This window comes from Prunus dulcis, chromosome 8 (genome assembly GCF_902201215.1).
Source record: "Prunus dulcis chromosome 8, ALMONDv2, whole genome shotgun sequence".
NCBI classification, from domain to species: Eukaryota; Viridiplantae; Streptophyta; class Magnoliopsida; order Rosales; family Rosaceae; genus Prunus; species Prunus dulcis.
In genome coordinates, this window is record NC_047657.1 from 8173962 (window position 1) to 8200099 (window position 26138).

Here is a 26138-nt window from a genome sequence, read left to right on the forward strand (position 1 = left end):
AAATTAAAGTTAGATATTTTGTCATAAATTTGGCCCGTTTGTTTCTTTAAGTTATTGTTTGTCCACCAATTGTTTGATTAATATTCAATCTTAATTTCTATTATATTTAAATTTCAGATTTTGTTGCTTCATTATTGTTTATTGGAATTGAGATGGATAGTGTAGAAACCAATAATGTTAAACCAGGAAAATTTAATGGGACAAATTTTAAGAGGTGGCAAAGACAACTTAAATATTGGTTAACTGTTTTATGGTTAGTTTCTGCCCTAGAAGATCAAACCACACCTGATAAAACTACTGAAACCACTTCTAAAACTAAGGAGAAGATGACCAAAGAAGATTTAGAATATCATTGCCATAATAGAATCCTTAGTGCTCTCTCTGATGATCTGTATGATGTTTATCAAGATACTAAAAATGCAAAAACTTTGTGGGATGAATTAGAAGCTGAATATGGGATAGAAGATGCGGGAATAGATCGTTTTACAATCTCAAACTTTAATAACTATATGATGGTTGAGAATAAAACTGTAAGTGAACAAATTCATGAGTACCAAGATTTTTTAAGGAAAATAGAACTTAAGGGTACTAAGTTTAGTGAAGAGTTTAAAGTCTCTTGTCTCATAGATAAATTACCCCCAAGTTGGTTAAACTTTGCAAAAAACCTTAGGCACAAACAAGGAGTTTTAACCTTAACCCAAGTTTTAAACGCCCTTAGGATTGAAGAGAAACATAAATCAAGTAACAAGCCTAAGGAAGAAAAGACAAATGTGAACCTAGTGGAAAGTTCAAACAATAGGAATCGTTTCCAATCTAGAAGGAAATCTTTCAAGAGGACAAACAGAAATAGCCAACCCAACCATAATCAAATCAACTGAAACCAAAATCGCCAGCATAATAGACCCCATAACAATTCCAATGGCAATAGGGATCAACCATGCTTCGTTTGTGGAAGAACAAATCATTGGGCCAAAGACTGTCATTACAAGAAGACCGAGCCCTACAAGCCCAAGCCTAAGTGGAACAAAGGACAAAGTGGTCCTAAAGCCCAAGTGAATGTGTTGGTGGATCAAGATGATCAAGATGAACCCAATCTAAGGTATAGTTTTAAGCCTTTAGTTAATGTCGCATATTTAAGTAATAGTGATTGGTGGTTAGATTCTGGGGCAAACGTACATGTATGTTTTGACAAACGGTTTTTCAAAAATTACCAGAACTCAAGTGGAGGAAGTGTAACCCTAGGAAATGACACCGTCGCACAAGTACGTGGAATCGGAGAAGTGGAATTGAAGATGACATCTGGGAAGACTCTACGTGGAATCGGAGAAGTGGAATTGAAGATGACATCTGGGAAGACTCTAACTCTCAAGGATGTGCGACATGTTCCTGAAGTGAGGAGAAATCTTATCAGTGGATCGTCCTTAGTAAAACAAGGATACAAAATTGTAATGGAGTCGAATAGGATTGTTATTACTAGAAACGATGTCTTTATTGGAAAAGGATATGTTTGTGATGGATTGTTCAAAATAAATGTAGTTTTTGAAGATAATAAAATTTCTCCTCAAGTTTTTAACGTTGAATCTTGTAATGTATGGCATGGAAGGTTAGGACATGTAAGTTTGAGCAAAATCAAAACGTTAATGGATCTTGAGCTAATCCCTAAGTCTAACATAGACCTTAAGCATAAATGTGAAGTGTGTGTTCAAGCCAAACAAACTAGGAATTCTTTCAAACCTGTAGAGAGACACACCCAAATCTTAGAGCTCATACATAGTGATGTGTGTGATTCAAATAGGTCTCCTACTAGAGGTGGAAACAAGTACTTTGTGACTTTTATTGATGACTTCTCTAGGTATTGTCATATTTATCTTATTAAGACAAAAGATGAGGTGTTTAATAAACTCAAGATTTATAAAAATGAGGTAGAAAACCAATTGGAGAAAAAGATTAAAAGACTTAGATCTGACAGAGGTGGAGAGTATACCTCAAATGAGCTTGGAGTGTTTTGTAAAGACATGGAATTATACATGAAGTTACTCCACCATATTCACCCCAATCTAATGGAGTGGCTGAAAGGAAAAATAGAACCCTGATGGATATGGTAAATTCTATGCTTCTTAGTAGTGGACTACCTGAAAATTTGTGGGGGGAAGCAATGTTAACTGCTTGTTTCATACTTAATAGGATAACATTGAAGGATAATGAGAAAACTCCTTATGAGTTATGGAAAAGAAGATCACCTAACCTTAGAATCCTAAAAGTGTGGGGGTGTTTAGCAAAGGTACTCATACCCGATCCAAAGAGAAAGAAAATAGGTCCTAAGACTATAGACGTAGTTTTCCTCGGTTATGCGAAAAATAGTAGTGCCAATAGATTCCTGGTGATTAACTCTGAAGTAAAGGAGGTTGCAAACAACACAATTATGGAAGCAAGAGATGCTACATTCTTTGAAGATATTTTTCCGTACAAGACAAGAATTTCTAAGGAAGTACAAATAAGTGAAAAGCCTTCTAGCTCAACTACGATTGAAAATTTAGAATCTCAAGAACTTAGAAGAAGCAAAAGGGCGAGAATTGAGAAGAACTTTGGAGATGATTTCTATACCTTTCTAGTAGAAGGAGATCCCACAACTTATAAGGAAGCCGTTATGTCTGTGGATGCACCATTCTGGAAAGAGGCTATAAATGATGAGTTTCAATCTATAATTCAAAATAACACATGGATGTTAACGAATTTGCCTGCTGGAAATAAAGCGATAGGGTGCAAGTGGGTGTTTAGGAAAAAGTTGAAACCTGATGGAAGTATTGATAAGTACAAAGCGAGATTGGTAGCTAAGGGTTTTACGCAAAAGAAAGGGATAGATTATTTTGATACTTACTCACCTGTTTCTAGGATTACCACCATAAGGACCTTGATAGCTTTAGCATCTGTGCATAATTTAGTGATTCATCAAATGGATGTGAAGACGACGTTTCTAAATGGAGACTTAGATGAAGAGATCTATATGGAGCAACCCGAAGGATTCATAGTTAAGGGCCAAGAACACAAGGTGTGCAAGTTGGTTAAATCTTTATATGGCTTAAAGCAAGCTCCTAAGCAATGGCATGAGAAATTTGACAAGGTGATTCTAGATTATGATTTTAAGTTTAATGGTCATGATAAATGCGTTTACTATAAAGAGAATAATGGAGAACACGTAATCTTGTTCCTATATGTTGATGACATTTTGATCTTTGGGACGAATTTAGAGATTGTGAATGATGTGAAGTCATACTTATCTAGGAATTTTGACATGAAAGATATGGGAGAAGCACATGTAATCTTAGGAATGAAAATTGAGAAGACGACACAAGGAATCTCTCTAAGTCAATCTAGTACTATTGAGAAGATGTTGAAGAAGTTCAATTACTTTGAGTGTAAGCCCACACCAACACCTTATGATCCCAATGTTCATTTAAAGAAAAATCAAGGTGAACCATTTTCTCAGCTGAAGTACTCCCAGATGATAGGTTCTTTGTTATATATTGCAAATAAGACTAGACCAGACATTGCTTATGCTGTTGGAAGGTTAAGTAGGTATACACATAATCCAAGCAAGGAACATTGGAATGCTTTGGAAAGAGTTTTCAAGTACCTAAGAGGAACAATAGATTATTCACTATGCTATAAAGGATTTCCAAATGTAATAGAGGATATAGTGATGCAAATTGGATAACTGACAATGAAGAAGTGAAGTCTACTAGTGGTTACATTTTCTTATTAGGTGGAGCTGCAATTTCATGGGGTTCGAAGAAGCAAACAATTATTTCTAGAAGTACTATGGAGTCTGAACTCATAGCTTTGGATACTACTTGCACTGAGGCTGAATGAATTAAGAGTTTATTAATGGATATGCCTATGGTGGAGAAACCATTGCCTGCTTTATCTATTCATTGTGACTGCAAGGCTACAATAGACTTGGTGAAACAATCTCACACAAATAGGAAAATGAACAGACACATACATGTTAGATATAAATCTATGAAGAGTCTATTAAGTAAGAACATTGTGTCTTTGGAGTATGTGAAGTCGGAGAACAACATTGCTGACCAATTGACTAAAGGTCTTTCTAGGAGCAGAGTCCTAGAAATGTCGAGGGGGATGGGCTTAAGCCCATAAGGGAGTCACCTAGGGAGGTAACCCAACTTCTGTGATTGGCGATCCCATGAAGGAAGTTCAATGGGTAGAAACAATCCATACTGCGTGACTCATTGAGCACTGTTTATATCATGTGGAGGCATCCCAGAGATGTCCTCATGCTCATCCCTATGACATCAGTGCTATATAATGTGACGTTAGGAAGGGAGTTATCCCTGAATGAGTTTCGAGGCGGGCAATCTCCCGCAGGGTGCAGGTCACATGTACTCTTGGAGAACTCACCTAAGTGAGAGACGTCGTGAGGCCGCGACTGTGAGAATTGGGCTATTCTCTAGCAACTCTCATGAAAATCAAGATTAGCGCATGGCCATAAATAGCGCTACCCCGCTTCCAAGCCTTAGCCAATACTATGTGTGGGATATGTTGAAGTTTGGTCAAAGGTGCCGAGTTCAATACTGTGTACACTGTGTACACTCAGGTTTCTCAAATGGAAACTATCATCACTAACTGAAGGTTCAAGCCCGGAAGGCACTTACACCTATTGCATAGTATTATGTTGCCCATATGTATATTTTCTTTATATCCGACTGTGAACGTGCTCATAGCGGATCTTAAGCCTGCGTATTGGGGTCATATTTTGAAGTCTTGTAGACCGTCATTACCTACACGTAGGGAGTCTACAAAGGCTTTAGGACAGCGTCTTTGACGTGCTTTCACTATACCAGGCTTGCTTTCTTAATCTTAACTTGTTTTATTTATTTGTTTACTTGTCTCTTTATTTTACTTTACTGTTTAATATTTATTTTATATACTATTTATATCTAAAAGTTTTGAATAAAAAATTTATAAAAAGGGAAAAACCACAATTTTTAATAACAGACCTTGGTCATATTATATATGAACCCATACTTATTGATAAGGAACCTTTCATTTCTTTTAGGTTCTCACTAGAGGGCAATTCTCCTTTTGACTCTCCCACTTTCCTTTTGAAATTAGTCATTTCTAAAATGCTTCTTCATAATTCACTTGTGATTTCTTATAACTCATTTCACTTGTTTCTCAACAAGCGTCTATTAACTTATTTAATAGATTTGACATCCTTTAGGTGATCTAAGATGTCCCACAAGATTGTATATCAAACTATAAGGTTCTAAGCTTTAAGTTTGAGATAACAATTTCAACTCTCATTATCGTTCAATTGGACCTTTCAATATTTGTTATCCTTAGGTCAAAGATTCAACGAATCATATCTCTAGAGTATTCTCTCTTCCTACTAAGAGTAGAGATTCCTTATTGTACATTCACATGCCTCTGTGCACATACTAAGTATCCTGAGGAACACCTTTAAGTCACAACCTTTTGATACGACTGTATGGTGCTCTCAAAGACAAACAACCCATACACAAGACAACCGTGATGTCTCAAGTCTAAGGACTAATTTGCATTATCATAATTTAGAATTTTTTGTTTGACACTTGTAAGTAAGACTTCCATACAAGAATTCTTAAGTTGATCGCGTTCAGTGAACTCCATCTTTATAGAGCACCAACACACCTATCTCAGTGTCTCTACACGAATGACTTGAAACTAGTCATCCTCCCAATTGAGCAGACATAGTGTGTACCAATCTTCGCGGTTCTCTATTGTCCAATTGATGATTCTATGACTAGAAACTTTTAGGATACAATATTCCTATGATGGAAAGATCTCGTGAATCTAACTTCTTTACATTGCTTTCCATTTATATCTTTATCCATGGACATGTTACTTTGTGTACATTATGTATCTTAAAGTAACATTCACGCCCATTTTGTTTAGATTAATTATATTATATCCATAGAGTATTCCATTTTATATTGGCTTCTAGGGCATATATCTAACACCCTCACTATAGAATTTCGCGTTAAAGATGCTTGTAAACATGTTAGATTAAATACTAATTTGTGTGTGTTTTTGGACCAAAAATGAAAAAAGCCCATTTAGGGATTTTTTTAATTAATATATGAAGAGATTGGGCCTTAGTCAGAATTGTACAAAAGCTCAAGCCCAATATCAATATCGGCTTGATTGACCTTTTTTAGTTGACTTTCGAAAGAGACGTTGATTTATCTTTTAAACATACTATTGCTCGGATAAAGACGCGAAGCTTCAAACGAAGAACCAGGTCATGACTTTGACAACTGGAGAACCTCAGGCAACGAAGCAACCGCATTGAATGTGATTTGAACCACAGGTCTTGACTAGTAGCAACCATTAAGCAAATCCCAAGCAACCTAAAGATCAAAGCACTCAAGTCCATATCTTTGCTTACAGTTCAATAACTAGCAGTTCTTTTCCAAAATCTTGCTAGTTACATGCCAACTCAAAGGATCAAAAACTCTATAAATCGATGGAGAAGTCATCAACAGAGAAAAAACTAAAATAAACTTTTCTTCTCATAAAATCACTTCAAACTCGATTAGCACTTGATCTCTTATGAACTTAAAACAGCTCTCTTGCACCAAGATAACCAATTAACAACTCCGGATTGTTATCTTTTTAGTTTATTGCTCTTTCAACACTTGGTATCGATTCCTAGTTGATAGGCCTTGCTTATTTATCTACACCAATACTTTAAATTACCTTTTCACATACTATCGTTTACTTTTAAGTTATAACTGCAATAAACTGAATGGAGAAATCTTCAATTTAAGTTTGTTTCTTGTTGTTTAAGTTATTTAAAATCATGATTGCAATAGGCTGAACAGAGAATTCTTCAGTCCAAAATAGTCATCTGTCGTGCCATAAACACCGACAATAAGTTGAATAGAGAAATCTTCAATCCAAAGTCATGTTTCCCTCTTAATTTTCATTTACTATCTTCATTATCTTTTTGTATACACTTTCCTACCTCCATCGAACTTAGAACAAGTAACTTCGGCCCGATTTGAGAACTGCCTAGTCTAACAAGGGTAACTCCAGCCCGATTTGGGTTTGACTTCATGGTTTAATATCAGACCAGCACAAGATATAATTATAAAGTCTTTAACCATTACAAGGCATATAAAATAACTAATCTGAGCCAGTTCCCAATTCATATCACAATTGCTTGATTAGAAGTTAGATTAAAGCGCAAACATTCAAAGAATCCATCTTCACAACTAACAAATCTCTTTATGTTGGGCTAAGCCAAGCTCCAACAATGGTACGCCTACGCAAACAACATATTGAATTAGATCAGGGCTCCTTGACTAAGTCATGAAAGCCAGCCCACACGATCAGTGGCCCAATTCAGGAAAAGAGAAAAGGCTAGGACACTATTCTGTGTGCCTCAACACATTTTCCTCTCTAGGGTGAACAATGTGTGTTTTATTTTCATGAAGAAAGTGCTTAGAAGTTCACATTATTGCATCACATTTCTAATAACGATGACACCTACTTGTCTTGGTCCACCCTACCTCTACTCGAACACCTAATAAATGAGGCTTTACGGGAGTTGATTTCTCTGAATGATGGCCTTTCGCCCAAAGCACAGGAATTGGAAGTGGATCATCTACTCCAATCATGATCTTCCTAGGGGTCTTGACACCATAGACATCAAGGTTGATGCTTCTAAGGGGAAAAGGAAAATGTTAGGATTACCACATTATTGTACAGTTCAGAAAGATTTCAGAGCATCTATCATGTATTGGATTAGGATTACAAAATGCAGAGGCATGCTAGCTCACTAGTTTATTTTTGTTAGTCAATGTTTTACTTTGCAGCTTGAATATGGGAAATTTGGCACTTGACAATGAAAAGGTAGGCTCAGATATTTACCTCTTTTTGGGTCTAGAGGAATCTGCAAAAGGAGCATTGGGTAAAGAGCGTGTGTGTGCAGAGTTTTCCACATTTTGGTAACTCTGCAAACCACTACTCATTCTTAGTTTACAACGTTACGCTTTATGGTATTCCAATGACCTGATTATAAAATGGCAAAAAGTACCCAATGGTCAAAAATAGATCAGGAATGAAAAGGCAAAGAAACATACAACCTAAACTAGAATATCAGCGTACAAATCAAAATCTTTGACAAAATTATCACTTTTAAAAACTCGATTTTCGCAGGAATCAGTGCACGTATGGAACTATTTTCCAGGAAAATACACATGGATGTCAACGTCGTCAAAGTGAGGGCTCTTTGGACAGACACCAGAGTTGATATACACATAGAGAACTCTTGTTGAGATCTAATTTACAAAAACTTGATATTCTGTGAATCCAAGTGTTAAAAAGACATATGCTACACCTTAATAAAGCAAATCCACCATTGCCCATATGATCCTCTCCCAGCTTTGGCTATAAAAGTTTTCACGCCCTCTGTCTCCACAATCAACATTATTACTCCATAGTGAAGATTCATTAATTTCCTTCAGGACACTGATACCTTCTCTTGCCAAGAGTTAGATACTCCATGAAGATTCTAAATTTGTGTATCAGTCGGCAATTGGAATTCTTTTGATATTTATAGAAGCTGACAGAAAGCTTGACTGCTCCTGGCCTACCACCAAGTTCCAATAGTACTACCTGGGAGGCCTCTCCAGTGCAATCCAACCAAACTTCCCTTTCCGAAAATCCGACAACACTCGAAATGCTGCTTGATGACTATCCCCATTAAACATGTGAACCGCAAGCTTCTGAACAAATCTATAATTTACAGAATTAGCAGAGATTAGAACAATTCAAAAGGACTACTTTTCATGCCTCAAAAATATTCCTTAGCCCCCGATTGCAGACTCTTTGGTGGTATTATATAGGATCATTTATATATATATATATATACTTGGTTGTCAGAATCATGAGAGGAAAATATTCTTAAGCCGAATGAAACCATAGATTCAGAATAGAAACTCAATTGGCACCAAGATGATCCATACGTTTTACCACAGTGACCATCCACATCCATCTTGTAGCGGCTGTTAAGAGCCTTTACACCTGAGAAATTGAGAATGATTAGAGAAAGAAAAAAAGAGAGATTAGAGGTTGTCAATAGTCCCCATAAACTAACAGATTTTTGTGATCCTAACAAAAGTGGTACAAGGAATGGAATGTAGACCGAGTAAAACTGCATTCCCCTTGTACAGGGTGTGATAATTTAACAGGAATTTCCAAGATAATGACAACATTGCAAAGTACCGTTAGGCATTCAGATAGTGGATTGAGTTGACAAAGAAATGTGATACATACCTATTGATGGAAGCCTCATTAGCATCTGGACAAGAACTGCAGCAATATCAGCAACACCATAGGATCTCTCTCCAATGTCATCACAAATAGCAAGCTTTATTGCTGCTGTCTGATCACTAATCCGCATTGGGAGAATACCAGGAGAGTCTAGCAATTCAAGATCTTTCCCAAAATGAACCCACCTTCCACAGGCACAAGAAGATATACATATAAGGAAAACTTACATTGATGTCGCATATAACAACGAGACAGTATTGTTTGTGTCAATATATAGCAAACTTCAAAATTTCCACAATCTATCAGATTTCTAAGGCATGTGAAAAGCGATTACAATTCAAATTTACAACATATTTCAACAATTTTCTTTTAACAAATTTCAAAATCTAATGAAAATTAGAGGATTTTAACTTCCAGCAACAGTCATTTATCCCCAGTCCCAATTACATCTTAAATGAATATCGAAGTAAAGGGAGAAGAAATTTATACTTCAATTCTCTTGTAACTCCAGGTCTTGGAGCTGCTGCACACATTCGTCGCTTCAGCAAACGGTTAATCAAAGATGATTTCCCAACATTTGGATATCCAACTATACCAGCTCGTACCTGTTTGTATAAAGGAATTTTTATCAAACATCATAACTCTTAAATGAAGCATCAATTGATAGCTGCATTATATTTTTTTGGATTAAATTAACATTATAGTTCTCCATTTACTTCATTTATATAACATAAGAATTATTCTTCTAGGGCATAGTTTGGCTTCCAAAGTACACCTAAAACCTCTACAACATGCTACAGAAAAAATCCATAAAATTCGATTACTTCCTAAAATAAATACTCATACCTCAACACTGTGACAACTAAAGTCATGAGATTTTCAATCAAGATCATTTATAAGATAAAATCATATATGAATATATGGTCCTCATTTACAGTTTGCAACACTAAGCAAGACAGAACATTACCCTAGTTCCTAATGGTTGTAAGTTTGTAAAATTGAAATTTCTAAACTAAATCTAGAAAGAACGGATAAGGAACCGACCGCACGTGGGAGAAGTCCTTTGGCTCTGCGTTTGACATTCACATCTGCTGCTAATGCTCTAGCTAACCGGCCTAGCTTCATGGCACCCTGTACTTGCCACGTTAAAGTAATCATATTCTGCTATGACGTTTTAAGTTAGGGAAAGCTGAAAGAGGATCTCTTAAATGGGTGGGTACCATTCCAAGTTTGCCATTGGAAAAGACAACCTTCGTTCCCTCCCTTGCAAAATAAGTGGCCCAAGCATTCCGGTCTGCCGTGGATATCATGTCTTCTCTATTCAACACCAAAACTCTTTTCCTATTACCAAGCCATAAATCCATCTGTTCATTACATTAGAAAACCAGATAAAAGTTAACACAAAAAGCGTCCATTTTCACTTCCGAATCCTGGAGTGAAAAGTGCATCGTTTTCAATAACAGCTCATGGTTATAAGCATAACATTTATCAACCCAGGAAATGAAAGAGCCCCAACCATAACTCATGAAAGAGCTCTGACCTGTGGATGACTAGTTGACATAGGAATTCTTGCATCTCGAACCTCTATCACTACATCCATCAACTTGAGTTGGTTTTTGAGTTCCTTTTCCGTTTTAGCAATATGACCAGGGTACCACTATCCAATTTAGCAGAAACCATATAAGCATATTGCATTAGAAAAACTACACCTTTGCGAATTTTTTCTGAATAATTGAATTATGGGTACCTGAACAGGACGCAGTTGCTTGGTCCAGTGATAAAGTTCAGTATCCAAATCACACCAATCATCATCCTCTCCTTGGAAACCATCGAGATTTCCATTTCCATTTCCATTTTCGTACCAACTGGGACTTCTCCCACCACCAACAATCTGCGAAAGGTTTCTTACACATATCAACCCATTTAATTCAAAGTAAGCAATACCCAGAACAAATTATGCGACAAGAATTACAAAAATCTCTCAAAACAACATAACCCTTTTGTGGGTTAAACATAATTTTGAATGAAAATGGAAACTACTAAGGATATGTGTGATTATTGCCTGGATAGTGGGAGGTGGGGATGAGAGAGAAGCTGTAGCAGAGAGAGCTGTAGAAGATGGTGGTTTTAGATTGCTTCTGCAATGAAGAAAGTGAGTGTGGGCTGTGGAAGAGGGCAGCCAGAGGCCTGCCACCTGAACAGCCATGGGCATTCGCTGGTCGTGTAGTAGGTCTGCCTGCAGCCTTGCACTCTTGCTCTTGCTCTTGCTCCTGGATAATAAACGGATGTAAGAAGAAAATCAAACAAACGACATGTCGTCCCTTAACGCTTCCACCTACAAAATTAAACGGTCGCCTAGTATTCTCTTCTTCAGAAAATACACTCCTAGGAAAACGACATGTCGTCCCTTAAAGAATGGTTGTTCAAAACTTGTATTGTTTAGCCAACGGGTCTAGTTTGGTGGAAAATTGTCTTGACTTGTAAATTAGAAGTCTGAAATTTGGACCCCACACTTTGATAGTGTATGAAAAAGCTTTATCCCCTTGTAGTTTTAGACTATTGCTTATATTTTAATATATATATATATGGGCCTTCTTTATTGTGAAGTTCTAAGATGCGGAGTGCTTGCGAACTTTTGTTTTTAACCGTTGGATGGCTTGTATGGTTTAGATTTAAAATAAAGTTTAATAACTCATTTTTCTCTCTCTTCCCTTTCCTCTTCTTTTGCGAGTTTGCTCATCTCTCTCTCTCTCTCCCTTGTGTTCTTTTCCTTTGTCATATATTTTCCTCCTTTTCCCTCCTGTTCCTTTTTCTCTCTGTCTTATTTTCTTTCTTTTCGCTCTACTTCCTTTATCTTCCTCCTTTTCTCTCTTGTACCAGATCAACAAATTAGTCAAACCTAATTCCAAAATAGAACATTTTTCAAGCTGAGATTAGGGATCTTTATTTGGCACGCGAGTCGAAGTGGGTAGTCCAAGATTCGATGGGTTAAAGTTCGGCCTGGCCTGCTGTAAGGTTGGGTAGGGTTTGGGCTTAGGATTTGAAATCCTTGGCCCGGCCTAGGCCCGCCTGTCTATGCCCTTCTTTTTTTAAGATTTAGTTGATACACTCCATAACCTCATTTTATACTTAATCAAAAATAATGTAATATGAATGATAAACTAGTAAAATTTTTATTTTATTTACACATGTTATAAATTTTAATGTTGTCTAAAATTTTGTAACCAACAAGCAATACACACACCATCTTTTAGTGCTTTATTTTTGTTAAGTTCAAATTTAATGGTTTAATAAAGAATTTGAAAGTTTATTTTAGTTTTATTAATCTAATGGCACAAATTGTTTTCATTTTCATGATGTCAATCCTAGTTTAGGATAGAAGTAACACATTTTCATAAGATTCATTTTCAGGTATAATATTTTTTAAATATATTGGCTATTGGTCTCGGTTTATTAAAAGAGTTTGCTATTATATTTTTGTTTCCTTAAGTTATGTAGTAATCTATACTATTGTTTAAGAGAAGACTCTTTATCCATCACTTTTGACAAAAAAATGTGTAACAAAAAGATTTAAAAGACTTACAAAATATATATATATATTAAAAATCCAGCCCATTTAGCCTTGTCCAGGCTAGGCCCGAGCTAAGAAATTTGAAATCTTGGCCTAGCTCGAAAAATTTTAAAAGCCCATAAGGTCTAGCCCGAGCCCAACCCTAACCCAAAAATTTCGAGCTGGGTCGACGAACCCCAGTTGAGATGAGCATACTAGCAAGCCCTTCACACAAGCACATATAAACCCTGTGGGTTTTTTTTTATTTTTTATAATTGATTTATTTATAATTTTTTATAAGGAACCCTATGGGTTAAAAATGTTGATTTTTTTTAATTAAAAAAAAAGGTAATAGAGATTCACAGAATTTTTTAAATAAAATATACACAAATTCTAAGTAAAAACATTTTACAAATGATCAAGTCTAGAACTTGGTTTCATCTCTTTAAGACAAAATGACCTCCTCACAAGTGTTTCTATAATTTGTTGGTAAACGTCTCCCTGAAAAAGCCCACTTTCAATGGGTGAGATTAAATTTAACATAGCTCTCTCACATATCAACCAATTTTATTGTAGTGGTATTGCTATTGTAAGTACGAAATTAAAGGGCTTGGAATGTAACTCAAAATGGATCCCTAACATTAAAGCTCTTTGAATGCAATTATTATGTAGTTACCGTGATACTCCTACTACACCTTATTTTGTGATTACAAATTCAGACGATGCATGGGGCAAATGTGGGGCAAATACAAGGTGTCCTATGTGTTTGACTGGATATAGTTGCTAAAGGAGCATTACGACTGTTAAAACCAACAGATCCCTCATGTCTTGCCAAGAATACCCTTGAATTGATGCAATGTGCCAAAGCTAGTCCCAAAGCTGGACTCACCCGTCTGCCTGGTGTATGCAAGCACTCCAAGTTTCCCAACCTCACCCCATTGATTCCATGATCTGGCCCAATAAAATCCACCACTTGATTTGTCACAACCACCGCCACCCCAAACTTATTTGCTAAAGCCTTCAATGTCCCAGATATCTTGAAAAACATTTCACACCGGTGTTTCAAATCTGCCGGTGTTCTTTCATATTGTGATCGGAACAATGCAGCAATGGAATCAATGACAATGAGCTTCATAGGTAACCGGGTGTGATGAATGGTAATAAATGCTTCTATATCTCCAAAGACATGGATTAGTTGTTGTGCATCATGAACGCCATGAACATATATGTCTTCCAATGGGTCCAACCTATTATGTTGGGTTATGATGCCTAATAAAGGTTGGCTACTTGGTGCAATCGACGAAATGAGAAGTTGAATTATGTGAATATGTAGAGGGAGGAGCCCCCTAGTCCGCCATGTGAGGGTGGGAGCTGAGCTCGTATCGTTAGTTGGAGACAAAGTTGCGTCTTTTTGGAACAGCTCTCCCCTACCAATTCTGTTATGAAGTTGCATGGTATCCCACCGCCCAAGCAGCCATCTAGTATTAGGCGTTCGATGGATAGTTTAGGCGTTGAAAGAGGAAGAAGCATGAGGTTTTGTGGTGTCATTTTTTGTAATTTAGGGGGGGATGTGATGGTGGTGCAAGGCATGAATTGTATATATAGAGTCCATATTGAAGGTGTGTTATGTAGGCTATATGTCTTTTAAGGAATGTATAAGTCAATCAAATGGTTGAGTTTGATGCAGTACCTACTGCAATAGGATCCTATTGCAACTATATTATGCTCTTATTGATATTATATTGCCATTATACGCATGTGTATTGTGGAGTTATTGCCTCTATAATCGTTTAAACTGGACAGAGATAAAGGAAACTGTATAAGCAGAAATACAAAAAGAGGCATCATAATTCCATCAAATCCAATTTCGAAACTTACATAATACAAAAAGAGGCCACCCCATAGTTACATAATACAAAAAGAGGCCACCTTATAGTTCCATTTTACAAGATGTTTCCATTACATTTTACAGTCTCCAAAGTCATATTACAAGTCCAAAGTTTCCTGCTGTTGACACATTCGGAGTTGCATACTCTTCAATTACGGTGACCGTCACCCATGAAATTCATGATGCCGCCCACAATAATGTTGTCCCAAGTTCCTTATGAATCCACTATTTTTGCAAACTTGCGAAATAGTTCGAATCCGATTTCCACTTATTTTTGCTTCAACCGGGCCATTTCGTCAGATTCCTTGAATACCATAACTGCAGTGGCAGGGGTTTAACATTTTTATTTTCATACCCTTTATATGTAGGGATGCATCCAGGCATGATAATGAGAGCGAATTGTGCGCTTTTTATGACACCCCGCCTAGCTTGGCCTTCCAAAAATTTTGAAACTATTTCTGCATGGAGATTTTTCCAAAACATGGTATTGTCTCGACATTGCTGCAGGCCATGGACCAAGTCTGCAATCAATGAATTTGCTGACTTGGCTGCTGTTTTAGTCTCCCCTCCTTCAATAATTGAAAGCATTGGGTTTGGTGCGAGGTTAGGGTCATGGTTTTTGGATATTTATTGTGGGTTAGTGTGGGACTTAATTAGGGAAAACTGGGACTTAATGCGATGTGAGTGAAATGAGTGGGGAAGGTAATGGCTGCAAGTAGGAGTTAATGTGATGGAAGTTTTCTCTTGATGCAACTGGGTTGAAGTTTAATATAGGGAGGTATTAATGAGCTGAAGTAAATGAGAGTGAGTAATTGGCGGGATTAATTGGCGGGAGTATTTGGTGAGAGTATTTGGGCGGGAGCTATTACCCAATTACCTGTATGACTATTTTCCTATATGTGTAATTTGGAATTTTCCAATTTGCAGTGCTTTGTATGTGTTTCTGAGGCATATAACATTTTTATTGCCTTACACATTGCTTCGCTCTTCATTTTGTATTGTACTATTCATGTTGTTTTTTTTAGGGTTAACTGGTGATTTGCCCCCTGAACTTGTACTTAGGTTTCAATTGACTCCCTATCCTTTTTTTTTAGAAAATTAAGGACCAAAACTAAATTTTTCCACCAATGTGCCCCCCGACGTCAAAATCTGCCACTTCCTATCCATTCTGCCGTCAAGTTGGAGGTTACTTTTGTCATTTTGCATCTCTACTCAACTCAACCCAGGCCTCCAACTTGACGGCAGAATGGATGGGAATTGGCTGATTTTGACGTCGGGTGGCACATTGGCCCAAAAAAAATAGTTCGGGTCCTTATTTTTCTAAAAAAAGAAAAGGATAGGGGTAGATTGAGAGTTAAGTACAAGTTCAGGGGGCAAATCACCAGTTAATCCATCTTTTTATGTCATTTGAAATTTCCGTATTTTCTTTGTTCTTCAGATTTTGTCATTTTCAATCTTTGTCTAATTTGTGTAAATTCGGAATTTGGCAATTTCCTAATAAGGTATTTTTCCGATTTTCCAATTTTGCAATCTCGTTTTGTATTTTTTTCAAATTTCTAAAAATTGCTTAGTTACATACTCCATTTTTTGTCATATCTATTGCGTGTTTTACCTACTGCTAAACCGCATATTACAGTTGATGTTTTCCCTTGATCCTATACAACGAGTATGTATTGCATTTATATTGCCATTCGCCGGCGTCTTTATTGTGTCTATATTGTAGGTCTATCTCCTTTGTATTGCTTGGATCTTTGGTTTTTATTGCATTGTTAGTGCCTTTTTATTATGTACATCACTATTTCGTTATGTTCGTTTTTGGACATTTAGAATTTCCCATATTTTTATAAGTTTAGGATTTTACAATTTTCGAGTTAGGTTTTTCCTAATTTGCCTCAAATCCATAATTTTCAATTTTCCAGTAAGGTTTTATTTTTTTGTTTGTAATCCAATTTTATTGCCGTTATTCTAATGCTCTAACTTACAGCCAAGGAGTAATTGGTGTATAGTGCAATCCCATCAAATTAATGCACCAACTACATACCTAATTTCCTTTATTATAGAGCTCTAACGAACTCCTTGAATAAAATATAAATTAGACAAGTTGCTATATATAAGAGAAGCATTAACGTCAGGTTTGGGAAATGTAATTATTCTTAACTCACTCAAAGGCAAACATTCTCCAATAAACCTGACCATATTGTTTGTTTACGAGTTTTGAAAAGTAAAAATTGCATATTAAAGCTAACGTTTTATTTTTTGCAAACTGGAGCTGTGAATTGTCTCCACTGATACTTGAAGATGTCAGACGTAGCCATCCAAAAGACCATATTTGTGAAACCCTATATTTTTAATATATATATATATATATATATATTATATTTTGGGAAATTAAATATTTTGTTACATATTTAGTTTATAACTTATAGATATTGATAAAGCCAAAAGAGTTAGCCTACGATACGTCCACTTACTAGCTAGGTACTTTAGACTTGGTTTGTTGTCAATCTGTGGCATAGCATGAAAACACCTTATGCTATTTCTCCTTGTAGATGGCAACAAATGCTTGATCAATAGATTTAAGAGTTATCTAAAATTTACTTGGCTAGTAAGTATTTGAATCATTATCCTTTGTCTTGCCGCCAATTGCAATGAATAGTTATCCAAATTTATAAGCTCTGCAACCCCAACCAATAGGAAACCATTTGGTTGCCGCCTTAGTATTTACTATAAATAGGGGTCATTTCCTTTGATTTTGAAAACACAGGACATTGCATAGTAGTGCATGCAAAGAGAAGAGAAAAATAAAGAGAGAGAGAGAGAGAGAGAGAGAGAGAGAGAGAGAGAGAGAGAGAGAGAGAGAGAGAGAAGAAGAAGAAGAAGAAGAAGAAGAAGAAAGAAAACAAGAGAAAGCAAGTGGTGATCAAATTCTCAGGAGGAGTTAGAGGTCGTAGCTTGTGTGTTTACTTAACTTAGAGTTGGCTTTAGAAACAAGGTAGAGGTTTCTTGGGGACCTTTATGGGGATTGATCTAATTAAATTTCGCGAGCTCTATATTATGTGTGATATTGTATAATGTTCTTAATATATGATATTTACGTATTGTGAACTATTTGAATAATGTTGGCATAATTATATCATGTCATGGAAATTGGTTGGAGTTATCAGGTGGAGAAGATAATAATGGGAAAGAGGGTAATGGATATAATTTTTTGTGTGGTTGAGTCTAACTCTTGGCAGGTACCAGGTCTTAGAAATCCCACAGTGCACATGGTTTTTATTGGGTGATTCGGAACTGGCGAAAGGGAGTTAGACAAGATGACTAACAAAAGGGGAATTATGGGATGATTGAAATGGGTGTTGGTTCATATAAATAGGCATTCGGGACCAAGTGGTATAAACATGGGATGGGACGTGCAGGTCTGTTTGTCTATTTATATGAATTAACGGGAGTAGATGAAGGGTATTCATGCATTGTTATTAATAATGTGATATTTGGCTGTGTGATTGCATGTCACTTAATTTAGTTATATCAATTTATTGTGGTAAAGTCTCATGTCCCTACTGAGCTGTGGTTGCTCATTCCTTACCCTGTTTAATTTTTTCAGATGAATTAGTGGGCAAGAAAAGGATTAAACCAGTTGAGGCTGAATTAAATGAGAGCAATAGAGCTTTATTTATTAATTGTAAAGTTGTAAGATTTTGGATCTATTTTTATAAGAGAAGTTTATTTTAAACCCATATTTCTGCATTTATTTATTTTATGTTAGTTTTTATTTTCTCACGCACCGGGCACATGGTTTTTACCTACCCCTGGGTCCAAGGCGTGACAATATTAGTTACCTGGGAGACCAGCTGTGGCATGTGCCGTTCCCATCTCCACCTCTGACTCCAAATCACGATCCCACTTCATCTGGAAGTGAGGCTGAAAGCAATAATTCGCTTGACAAAATCTTTGTTATGAAGCACGACCTCCAATATTTGTCTAACGCAACGGATTGATAGGACAGTAAATGTGATATTCATGGCCAAGTGATGGGAAACTTGGCCAACAAGTTGAATAAAGCATATGTTGGAGAAGTGAAAAACCTCTAAAAGCAATAAGTCGGAGCAAAGAGTTAGAGTCCTTCAAGTTAAAATTGGAATAGACAAAGAAATATGTTGTCCAACAATTCAGCAATTGAAAATCTTATCTGAAATCTGATATGTGAATTTTATATTATGTGGCAACTAAAAATCTTATTTGAAATCTGAGATGTGGATTTTATAATAAATATGGACATGTGGCAACTGAAAATCTTATCCGAAAATTTTATTCGAAATATGAGATATGAATTTTAAAAAAAAATGCTAACACGTGGCAATTGAAAATATTATCCAAATTAATTGTTTAAATATATTTGAAGTGAATAGTAATTGCCTTTTGCCATGACAATAAGTGGAAACCCAACTTTTCTTTTGTAAGGGCAGACACTATTCGCTTGAATAGTAACACGTTTGTCTCCTCTTACTCTTTGCCATGACAAGTGGCAAACACAGTAATTCAGTGGCATATCCTGTAAATATGAGAATCTTGTAGGGTCGTTTTCCCAACCCAGTCATCCTCAACCTCTAACTCCTCTCGCACCACCTTCTCTTTGCCTCCCAACGCAGATTGAATTCCCAAATTCACGGTCCTTACTCTTTGCTCTCAGACAACTTTATCTTTCTCTACAACCAAAATTAGGGTTTGTAATTCCCAATTAAGTGCCCATTTTTTCAATAATTTTTTTTTGTCTCTGATGATACCCTTTTGAATTGGGGGTGGGGTTGTGGTTATTCCTTTTTGTTTCAATTCTAGGTTTTAGTTTTGCAATTTCAGCTAAAAATTCCCTTTTTCTATTTGGTTGTGGGGCTTTTCATTGTTCGTGAAATTTTTGGTGGCTTGGAGCTGTAAATGTACTATTAGAAATGTCAGAATCCAATCACCAGAACTCAATGTATGGCTCAGGAGGAGCCCCGCAGAGTAACCAAGTTGAGGAACAAGAAGACGACGTTGAAGAGTCCATAGACAACCCTCACATACGCTTCGAAGATAGTAGCGCCATTCCTCCCAATCCACTGTACCTTACCAGCTCAGAATACCCTCCGGTGGCGGCCACAAACGGCGGCTCTGATCAGCTTACGCTGTCGTTTCAGGGCGAGGTTTACGTCTTCGACGAAGTTTCTCCTGATAAGGTAAAGTTCTTTCACTTCTGGGTGGTGCTCAATTTGAGTGTAACTGTTTTTAGACTTTTGGTTCATTCTGTACTGGTGATTTCTGCTTTGTTTTCTTTGTTATAGTGGTGTTTAGTCTGATGGGTTCTTGTTTTGTTCTTGGCTAGACCTTAAATTACTTGCTGTTCTTTGAGAAAATGGGTATTGATTAGTTTGTGGGAATCATGCAGTTAAAGTAAGTTCTTTGAGTGGTTCAATGTTTGCTGAACATCATAATTGGGTTTTTTATTTATTGTTTATGCATATGGGCAACCTGTGTTATGAATTAAAGTCTTTAGGTGTTAATGAGAGGGGTTGCCGGATAGACTTGAGCATCTGTGGTTGTTTTTCACAGGTGCAGGCCGTACTACTACTTTTGGGCGGATATGAAATCCCTTCTGGCATTCCTTCGATGGGGCCGGTTCCTCTTAACCAGCAAGTGTGTACTTATATATATATATGTATAAATCATGCAAAAGTTTATTGGAATTTAGTCTTTCAGTTGATGTTATTTTCTTTCACTTTGTTGCGATAATGACATCTCTTACAGGGTATGAATGACTTACCTGTAAAGCCAATTCAACCACAAAGAGCTGCATCTTTAAGTCGGTTTCGTGAGAAACGAAAAGAACGTTGTTTTGATAAGAAAATCCGTTACACTGTGCGAAAAGAAGTTGCGCTCAGGTACTACAAGATTATCTACTTGTTTATTCATTTTCCTTGGCCCTTCAGTTGAAAGTTCTCTATCATTCTCTGACAAAGACTCTATGCCACTTTTGTACATGCATATCCTGATTTATAATGTTGTTTAGCATCCTTTTCATGATTCCTTATTCAAGTATACAGTTTCTGATAAGGCTGTTGTTTTTTTGTTTCTGAGACAAAGTATTTTGGAGAATGTGAATTGATATAATTTGTAAATCAGATGATCAATCTTAGTTTAATCATGATATTGGTATCCCCACCATTAAGCCTTACATATTATTATAAATATAGTAAGCTATTTTCCATAGCAGAATATTTTCTGTACATATTGATGTGTGTATGCCTCCTATTAAATTCATTTGAATAAATGTTGTACATGTTAATACAACCAAAATTGGAGATTGCTATCAACTAAGGATTAAAAAAATGATTCTGAAAAACTTCATTATGTACAGCCCTTGAATTTGCAAAGATAATGAAAGATGCTGATTCCCAGAATTCAGAAGAAACCAAAGCCCAAAGTGAAGTACAATGGACCAAATAAGGAATAGTTTTTCTTTAAGGAGCTAGGTCTCAGAATAAATGCTGTGATACCATATTGAGAATAATGGGGGAAAGAGATGCCTAAATCATCACTCTAGATAGGGCCTAAACGGAGTACAACCCTACTCATAGTAGGATATGATAACAGACCTTTCTTAGAATGAAATGTAAAGGTATATCATCTAGAAAAGTCTTCCTCAGCACACTGAAACTCCTGAAAGACATAGTTTTTTTTTTTTTTTTTTTTTTATAACAATAACCCTCTGATTGGATGAGGGAAAATAACTCGGAATTTAGCTAAAAATCGGGAATTTAAGAGGAGAAATTGACATTCCCATGTTTGGCAACTTAAGCGCGGATTTTATTAAATATGACGCGTGGAAAAAATCATGGAAATTGGAGCATCAAATTCCCAAGTTTAATTTCCACCAAGATAGGCATCATTTAACAATTTCCATAGTGCCATTTACAAAATTCGACATACATAAATTCATACATTGAAATCTTCAATTGCCAAAAATTGAAATGATGGAAATCTAAATTCCGTCATTTTAGAATTCAATGTAATTTTTAATTCCTTCATCCAAACAGAAGGTAATGGAAGATCACTTTAACTCCTCAGCCTTTTCTTTTTCTTTTTCTTTTTCTTACTGCCTTGACTTTTTTGTTATTTCATAATCCTTTTCCTTCTAGCCATCTTTTAATATATTTTGCGTACATATTTCAGAATGCAGCGTAAGAAGGGTCAGTTTACATCATCCAAGGCTAGTTGTGATGATGGGGGCCCTGCTTCATCTGGTGCAACACAGGGCTCTGGACAAGATGAGAGCATGCAGGAAACTTCGTGAGTCCATCTTCATGTATCGTTACTTATATTAGGACCATTAGATTTTTTATAGGACATAGGATTGATGGCCATTAGATTGATTCTTTAAAGTGATTATGCTTTATGTTGCACTCTACAATCATGTTGCATTGACATTGAGCTGTTTTTATACAAGTTTTGTACTCTAATTGTGTATTTGTTATTTCAAGAGAAATACTTATGTTATCTGCATTCTGAAAATTTATGCATAATGTCTTTTCAGGTGCTTGCACTGTGGGATAAGTTCAAAATCAACTCCAATGATGCGTCGTGGGCCAGCAGGTCCAAGGACCCTATGCAATGCATGTGGGCTCAAGTGGGCTAACAAGGTTTGAGAAATTATAAGTAATTTAATTTATGCTTTAACTCCCTTTTGGGTATTGATGGATATCTAAAAGAATTGTTTGCATTTTCATAACTGTCTGTGTATGCGCATGTATATATCTCATATAATTTATACATATATATTTCCATGATCTCCATTTCTGCATTCTTTTATTTTACTTTCCCTCCATATAACAAGTGTTTTGAGAGGTTTTGAGGATTTAATTGTAAGCTTTTCAATTTCTCCTCAACCAAAGATGTCACTTTTAAATGTACAATGGATCAGTGCATCGTAATGTTTTTCAGTCATTTATATCTAATCTACCACCTGCCTTGTTGAGGACCTTAACAGAGAATAACTCTTTTGTCTAAAAGTTCTTAATTGAACTAAGTAACCAATTCTTATCCTGTAGATCTTCTTCCACAGTTATGACTAGAACACTTCAAGTGCGATATTTTTATTTTTATTTTTCTTTGCTTACTCCTTGTTGTGGATGTATGAAAACACATATAATACACACACACAGACACACACACACACACACACACACACATATGTATATAGGAGTACTGGCACGCATGAATACAACATTCATGGTTTAACTATTGGATGAAAATCCAAATGTTCAGTAGGATACACACAATTTTTTACCTACTCTGTCATTGTCGTTGTTATTTTTATCTTGAATTTTCATTCCCTGGTTTAGAGCATGGTAGATGTCTTATTAGAGTATTTAACTAGTTAAAGTTGGAGCATCCAGCCCAAAACCAATTGGAGAGACAGAGAATTGTATATATTGAGATGGAAGGCTTAGAATGACTGATGTGGGACTTTATGTTTTCAACATGCCCCTAACGTTTGGCCAGATTGAGCCAACACGTACTGAGATGTAAGGCTTATAGTGCCCAATGCGGAATTTGAATTTTCAACATAAGGTTGTGTGTCTAAACACTTATACAGATCGATATAATTACCAGGTTGTTGCCCTGGGCGATGTGTGACTAGAGAAACTTTTTATATAGAATGTCTGACAAGGTTTTTGAATCAGCATATGTTTCTCAATCATAGTCTAAGACCATCCAATCCACTTTGCATCTCAGTTGTTTGTATCTGAGAAAACGGTACTTAAGAAGAACTTTATTAGAGAATATATATATATCTGTCAGGCAATCTAGCACGCTGTGTTGCTAGACGGTGAATAAGGATCATTGATTAGATGAAATTACGTCTGAATGCCCCCTTATTGACATTTTAGCAATAAACCAGGTTAGATATCTAGCAAAAGAAAATTACTATATATATTGGAGTTAGCTTTGTTGGTGGAGGATACTGAAATTTTGTAGGAAGTGATTGCTGTTGATTCTCAGTCATCTCTTAATGTATGCTCAACTTTTTGCAGGGAGTTCTAACAGGTGGTCCTAAGGTTTCAAATATAGGTATGCAGGATCCTTCTGCAAAGGGAATTGAACAGGTAAACCACCTCAAGCACCCCGAAAAAAAAAAAAATTTAAAATCTTATGATTTTTCTTATATCTGGCATTTTCCTCATGGGTTTTTATCACAGGGTGATGGCGAAGCTAAAGACTCAGTTGCTATAACCATGGGTGCCAACATCGCCCCTTCCTCTAATGGTGACAACTCAGCCATGACCGTGGACAGGAATTTATGAAGTCCCTTGCAACCTGGTTGTTTGCCATTTGCTGTATTACAAAGGGATGTCAAATAGATTCAAGTACGTTATCGAGTGTACATATATGCTTTAGGGACTTGGAGCTATAAACTAATAGATTTGAAACCCTATTATTTAATGTGATTGTAGTCTGAGGACCAAATTTAGAACCTCATCCATGTTGAATATGGCTGCAATACTATTGCCAGTTCTTTCCTTGTCTACAATATAATCAAGAAAGGTTATGGTGATAAATGCAACCTGATTATTGTGAAATTCGTACCGCCAGACCAGAAAAGCGGGGATTAAAGCCTATTTTCAGAGGCATGGCCAAGCCATGGTAAATTTGCTGCTTGATAATTGGTGACTTTTCAACTACAGAACGTGTTACTTGGGCGCTTTTTAAATATAAAAGCGAGCCTTACAACATGCCAGGTGGAAAATTCAAAATTGAGTGACCAAGTTTGGCGAGTGAATCATCAGCTGCATAATTTGTTTGTCAAGGTCAATGGACGTGGTTTGTTGTGCCTCAGATTCATCCAAATTCTGGGGACTGGTGAGTTGTGGTTTTAATTGTTCATTTGCTATAGCTTTCTTAGTGTGCTGAAACTTGGCAGTGTATAAATCAAGCAAGCTAATCAAATTACTGTGTCATTTTCGCTCAACGTTATGTAAAATTTTATGTGGCTGAAGCCAACAAGTTCATTCCTAAGCAAAGAAATCCGCGAATGGAGGCGAGAGTGGTAGGACAAGGATTCTTCCATTACCACCACATAACAAGAAAAAGAAAACTCATGCTAATATCTAGTTTGTGACAAAAATGAAAGATTAAATTATATCTCATTGAATTTCATGTGTTTGTTTATACGTACCGATATATTTTTATGATCAGGTTCACATCCTTGCTTGTTTGAGAAGGGAGGAAGGGGTCATTACTTCTTGTGATGGAAAATCCAAGGCTATTTGTAGTTACTCTTCTATAGAGCTCATGAGGGCAACCAACAACTTTGACCCTTCTTGCATCATACAACATTTTCCAGGTGAATTAGGTTACAATATGTATAGGGGTGTTCTAGATGACGGATCGATTATCGTTTTGCGGGTACAAGAGAATCGATGAAGCTAGGTCCCTGTTGAATTGTGACATTATCGTTTCAATGCAGATGAGCAACCATAAGAATGTTTTGAAACTCTTGGCAAACCTCTGGTGCTTGCATATGCAATAAACGGAGTTGTCAACCATCATAAGGTTTCAGTGCTAATGAATCGCTACCATGGAAAACTAGAGTCCGTATTGCAAAGCGGCTTGCAAATGCACTTACATATCCCCACACTGCCTTTCCCAAGCCCATCATTCATAGGGATCTCACACCCAGATGTATTTTCTTGGACCATGACTTTGTTGCTAAACTCTGCAACTTCTCACTCTCCAAAACCATTCGTCCTATGCAATCGCATGCCGATGAAGACAATGTGAAAGGAACAATTGGGTACCTTGATTTTTATTTTATTTTATTTATTTATCAAAGATAAACTTCAACGTACAGTCAAAGAAATCAACAAAACATCGAAAGTACTAATCCCTAGAGGGTACCTTGACCCTTAGTACAAGATTTCTGGTTACATTTCAGAAAAGAATGATGACTATAGCTTTGGCGTGCTTTCTTGATGGGAAGAAAAGCTTGGGATGAAAATCAGGCAAGAGAATATCCATAAATTATTTCATACGTGAAAATCTCATGCTTGTGATTGCTAGATTGAGACAATTGTGGATCCTAAAATATCCTTGAAGAGGTATAGGGCTAATGTTAAGGCACTATTTTGTACATGAAGAGAGGAATGTGTAACAATGGCACTATTTTGTACTTAAGAAGATTGGGGTCTCTCTCTCGTTCAGTGCTAATGTTAAGGCTTTCTATACGAGAATACGTATGTATAGATACATATGCATACACATGCATATATCAAAATCCTTGATGGCCAGTTGTGATAACTCATCCATCTTTTGTAAATATTCCATCAA

The 26138-nt window shown here is 36.4% G+C and overlaps 3 protein-coding genes, 1 long non-coding RNA gene and 1 pseudogene across 6 annotated transcripts; 2 read left to right on the forward strand and 3 right to left on the reverse strand.

Moving 5' to 3' along the window:
* Nucleotides 1-1323: 1323 nt before the first annotated feature.
* Nucleotides 1324-2989, reverse strand: LOC117638000. Of its 2 annotated transcripts, none has more exons than XR_004587250.1 (3): nucleotides 2883-2989; nucleotides 2605-2667; nucleotides 1324-1386 (listed from the first exon to the last, which is right to left on the reverse strand). It is a non-coding gene; the product is annotated as an uncharacterized LOC117638000 (long non-coding RNA). The 2 variants fall into 2 exon arrangements; XR_004587251.1 differs by having other exon boundaries at nucleotides 2605-2699; nucleotides 2883-2967.
* A 5194-nt stretch (nucleotides 2990-8183) lies between these two features.
* LOC117636289 (DAR GTPase 3, chloroplastic) lies at nucleotides 8184-11583 on the reverse strand. Its single transcript, XM_034370722.1, has 9 exons — nucleotides 11402-11583; nucleotides 11087-11230; nucleotides 10880-10996; nucleotides 10560-10703; nucleotides 10384-10470; nucleotides 9829-9944; nucleotides 9343-9524; nucleotides 9033-9090; nucleotides 8184-8802 (listed from the first exon to the last, which is right to left on the reverse strand). Exons 1-9 carry the CDS (start codon nucleotides 11549-11551, stop codon nucleotides 8679-8681), a joined length of 1122 nt encoding a protein of 373 aa, XP_034226613.1. The 5' UTR covers nucleotides 11552-11583; the 3' UTR covers nucleotides 8184-8678.
* Nucleotides 11584-13604: 2021 nt separating this feature from the next.
* LOC117638394 (DNA repair protein XRCC3 homolog) lies at nucleotides 13605-14342 on the reverse strand. The gene has a single exon (XM_034373527.1). The coding sequence runs from the start codon at nucleotides 14340-14342 to the stop codon at nucleotides 13605-13607; it is 738 nt and encodes a 245-aa protein (XP_034229418.1).
* Nucleotides 14343-19250: 4908 nt separating this feature from the next.
* Nucleotides 19251-24337, forward strand: LOC117636446 (GATA transcription factor 28-like). 2 transcript variants are annotated; one of them, XM_034370943.1, is made up of 7 exons: nucleotides 19251-19990; nucleotides 20364-20447; nucleotides 20559-20692; nucleotides 21984-22100; nucleotides 22345-22450; nucleotides 23846-23917; nucleotides 24011-24337. In XM_034370943.1, exons 1-7 carry the CDS (start codon nucleotides 19724-19726, stop codon nucleotides 24113-24115), a joined length of 885 nt encoding a protein of 294 aa, XP_034226834.1. In that variant the 5' UTR covers nucleotides 19251-19723; the 3' UTR covers nucleotides 24116-24337. The 2 variants fall into 2 exon arrangements, with proteins under 2 accessions (XP_034226834.1, XP_034226835.1); XM_034370944.1 differs by lacking the exon at nucleotides 20364-20447 and having other exon boundaries at nucleotides 19341-19990.
* A 147-nt stretch (nucleotides 24338-24484) lies between these two features.
* LOC117636447 lies at nucleotides 24485-25989 on the forward strand (annotated as a pseudogene).
* The last annotated feature ends 149 nt before the right edge of the window (nucleotides 25990-26138 follow it).

Coding starts and splice junctions, on each gene's coding strand:
- LOC117638394 (XM_034373527.1), bottom strand. CDS start 14,342: ATGCAACTTCATAACAGAATTGGTAGGGGAGAGCTGTTCCAAAAAGAC.
- LOC117636446 (XM_034370943.1), top strand. CDS start 19,724: ATGTCAGAATCCAATCACCAGAACTCAATGTATGGCTCAGGAGGAGCC. Junction 20,448..20,558: donor CGGTTCCTCTTAACCAGCAA/GTGTGTACTTAT, acceptor CATCTCTTACAG/GGTATGAATGACTTACCTGT. Junction 22,101..22,344: donor GAGAGCATGCAGGAAACTTC/GTGAGTCCATCT, acceptor ATGTCTTTTCAG/GTGCTTGCACTGTGGGATAA.
- LOC117636289 (XM_034370722.1), bottom strand. CDS start 11,551: ATGCCCATGGCTGTTCAGGTGGCAGGCCTCTGGCTGCCCTCTTCCACA. Junction 9,945..10,383: donor AAGGACTTCTCCCACGTGCG/GTCGGTTCCTTA, acceptor TTATACAAACAG/GTACGAGCTGGTATAGTTGG. Junction 9,525..9,828: donor GGAGTTACAAGAGAATTGAA/GTATAAATTTCT, acceptor TGCCTGTGGAAG/GTGGGTTCATTTTGGGAAAG.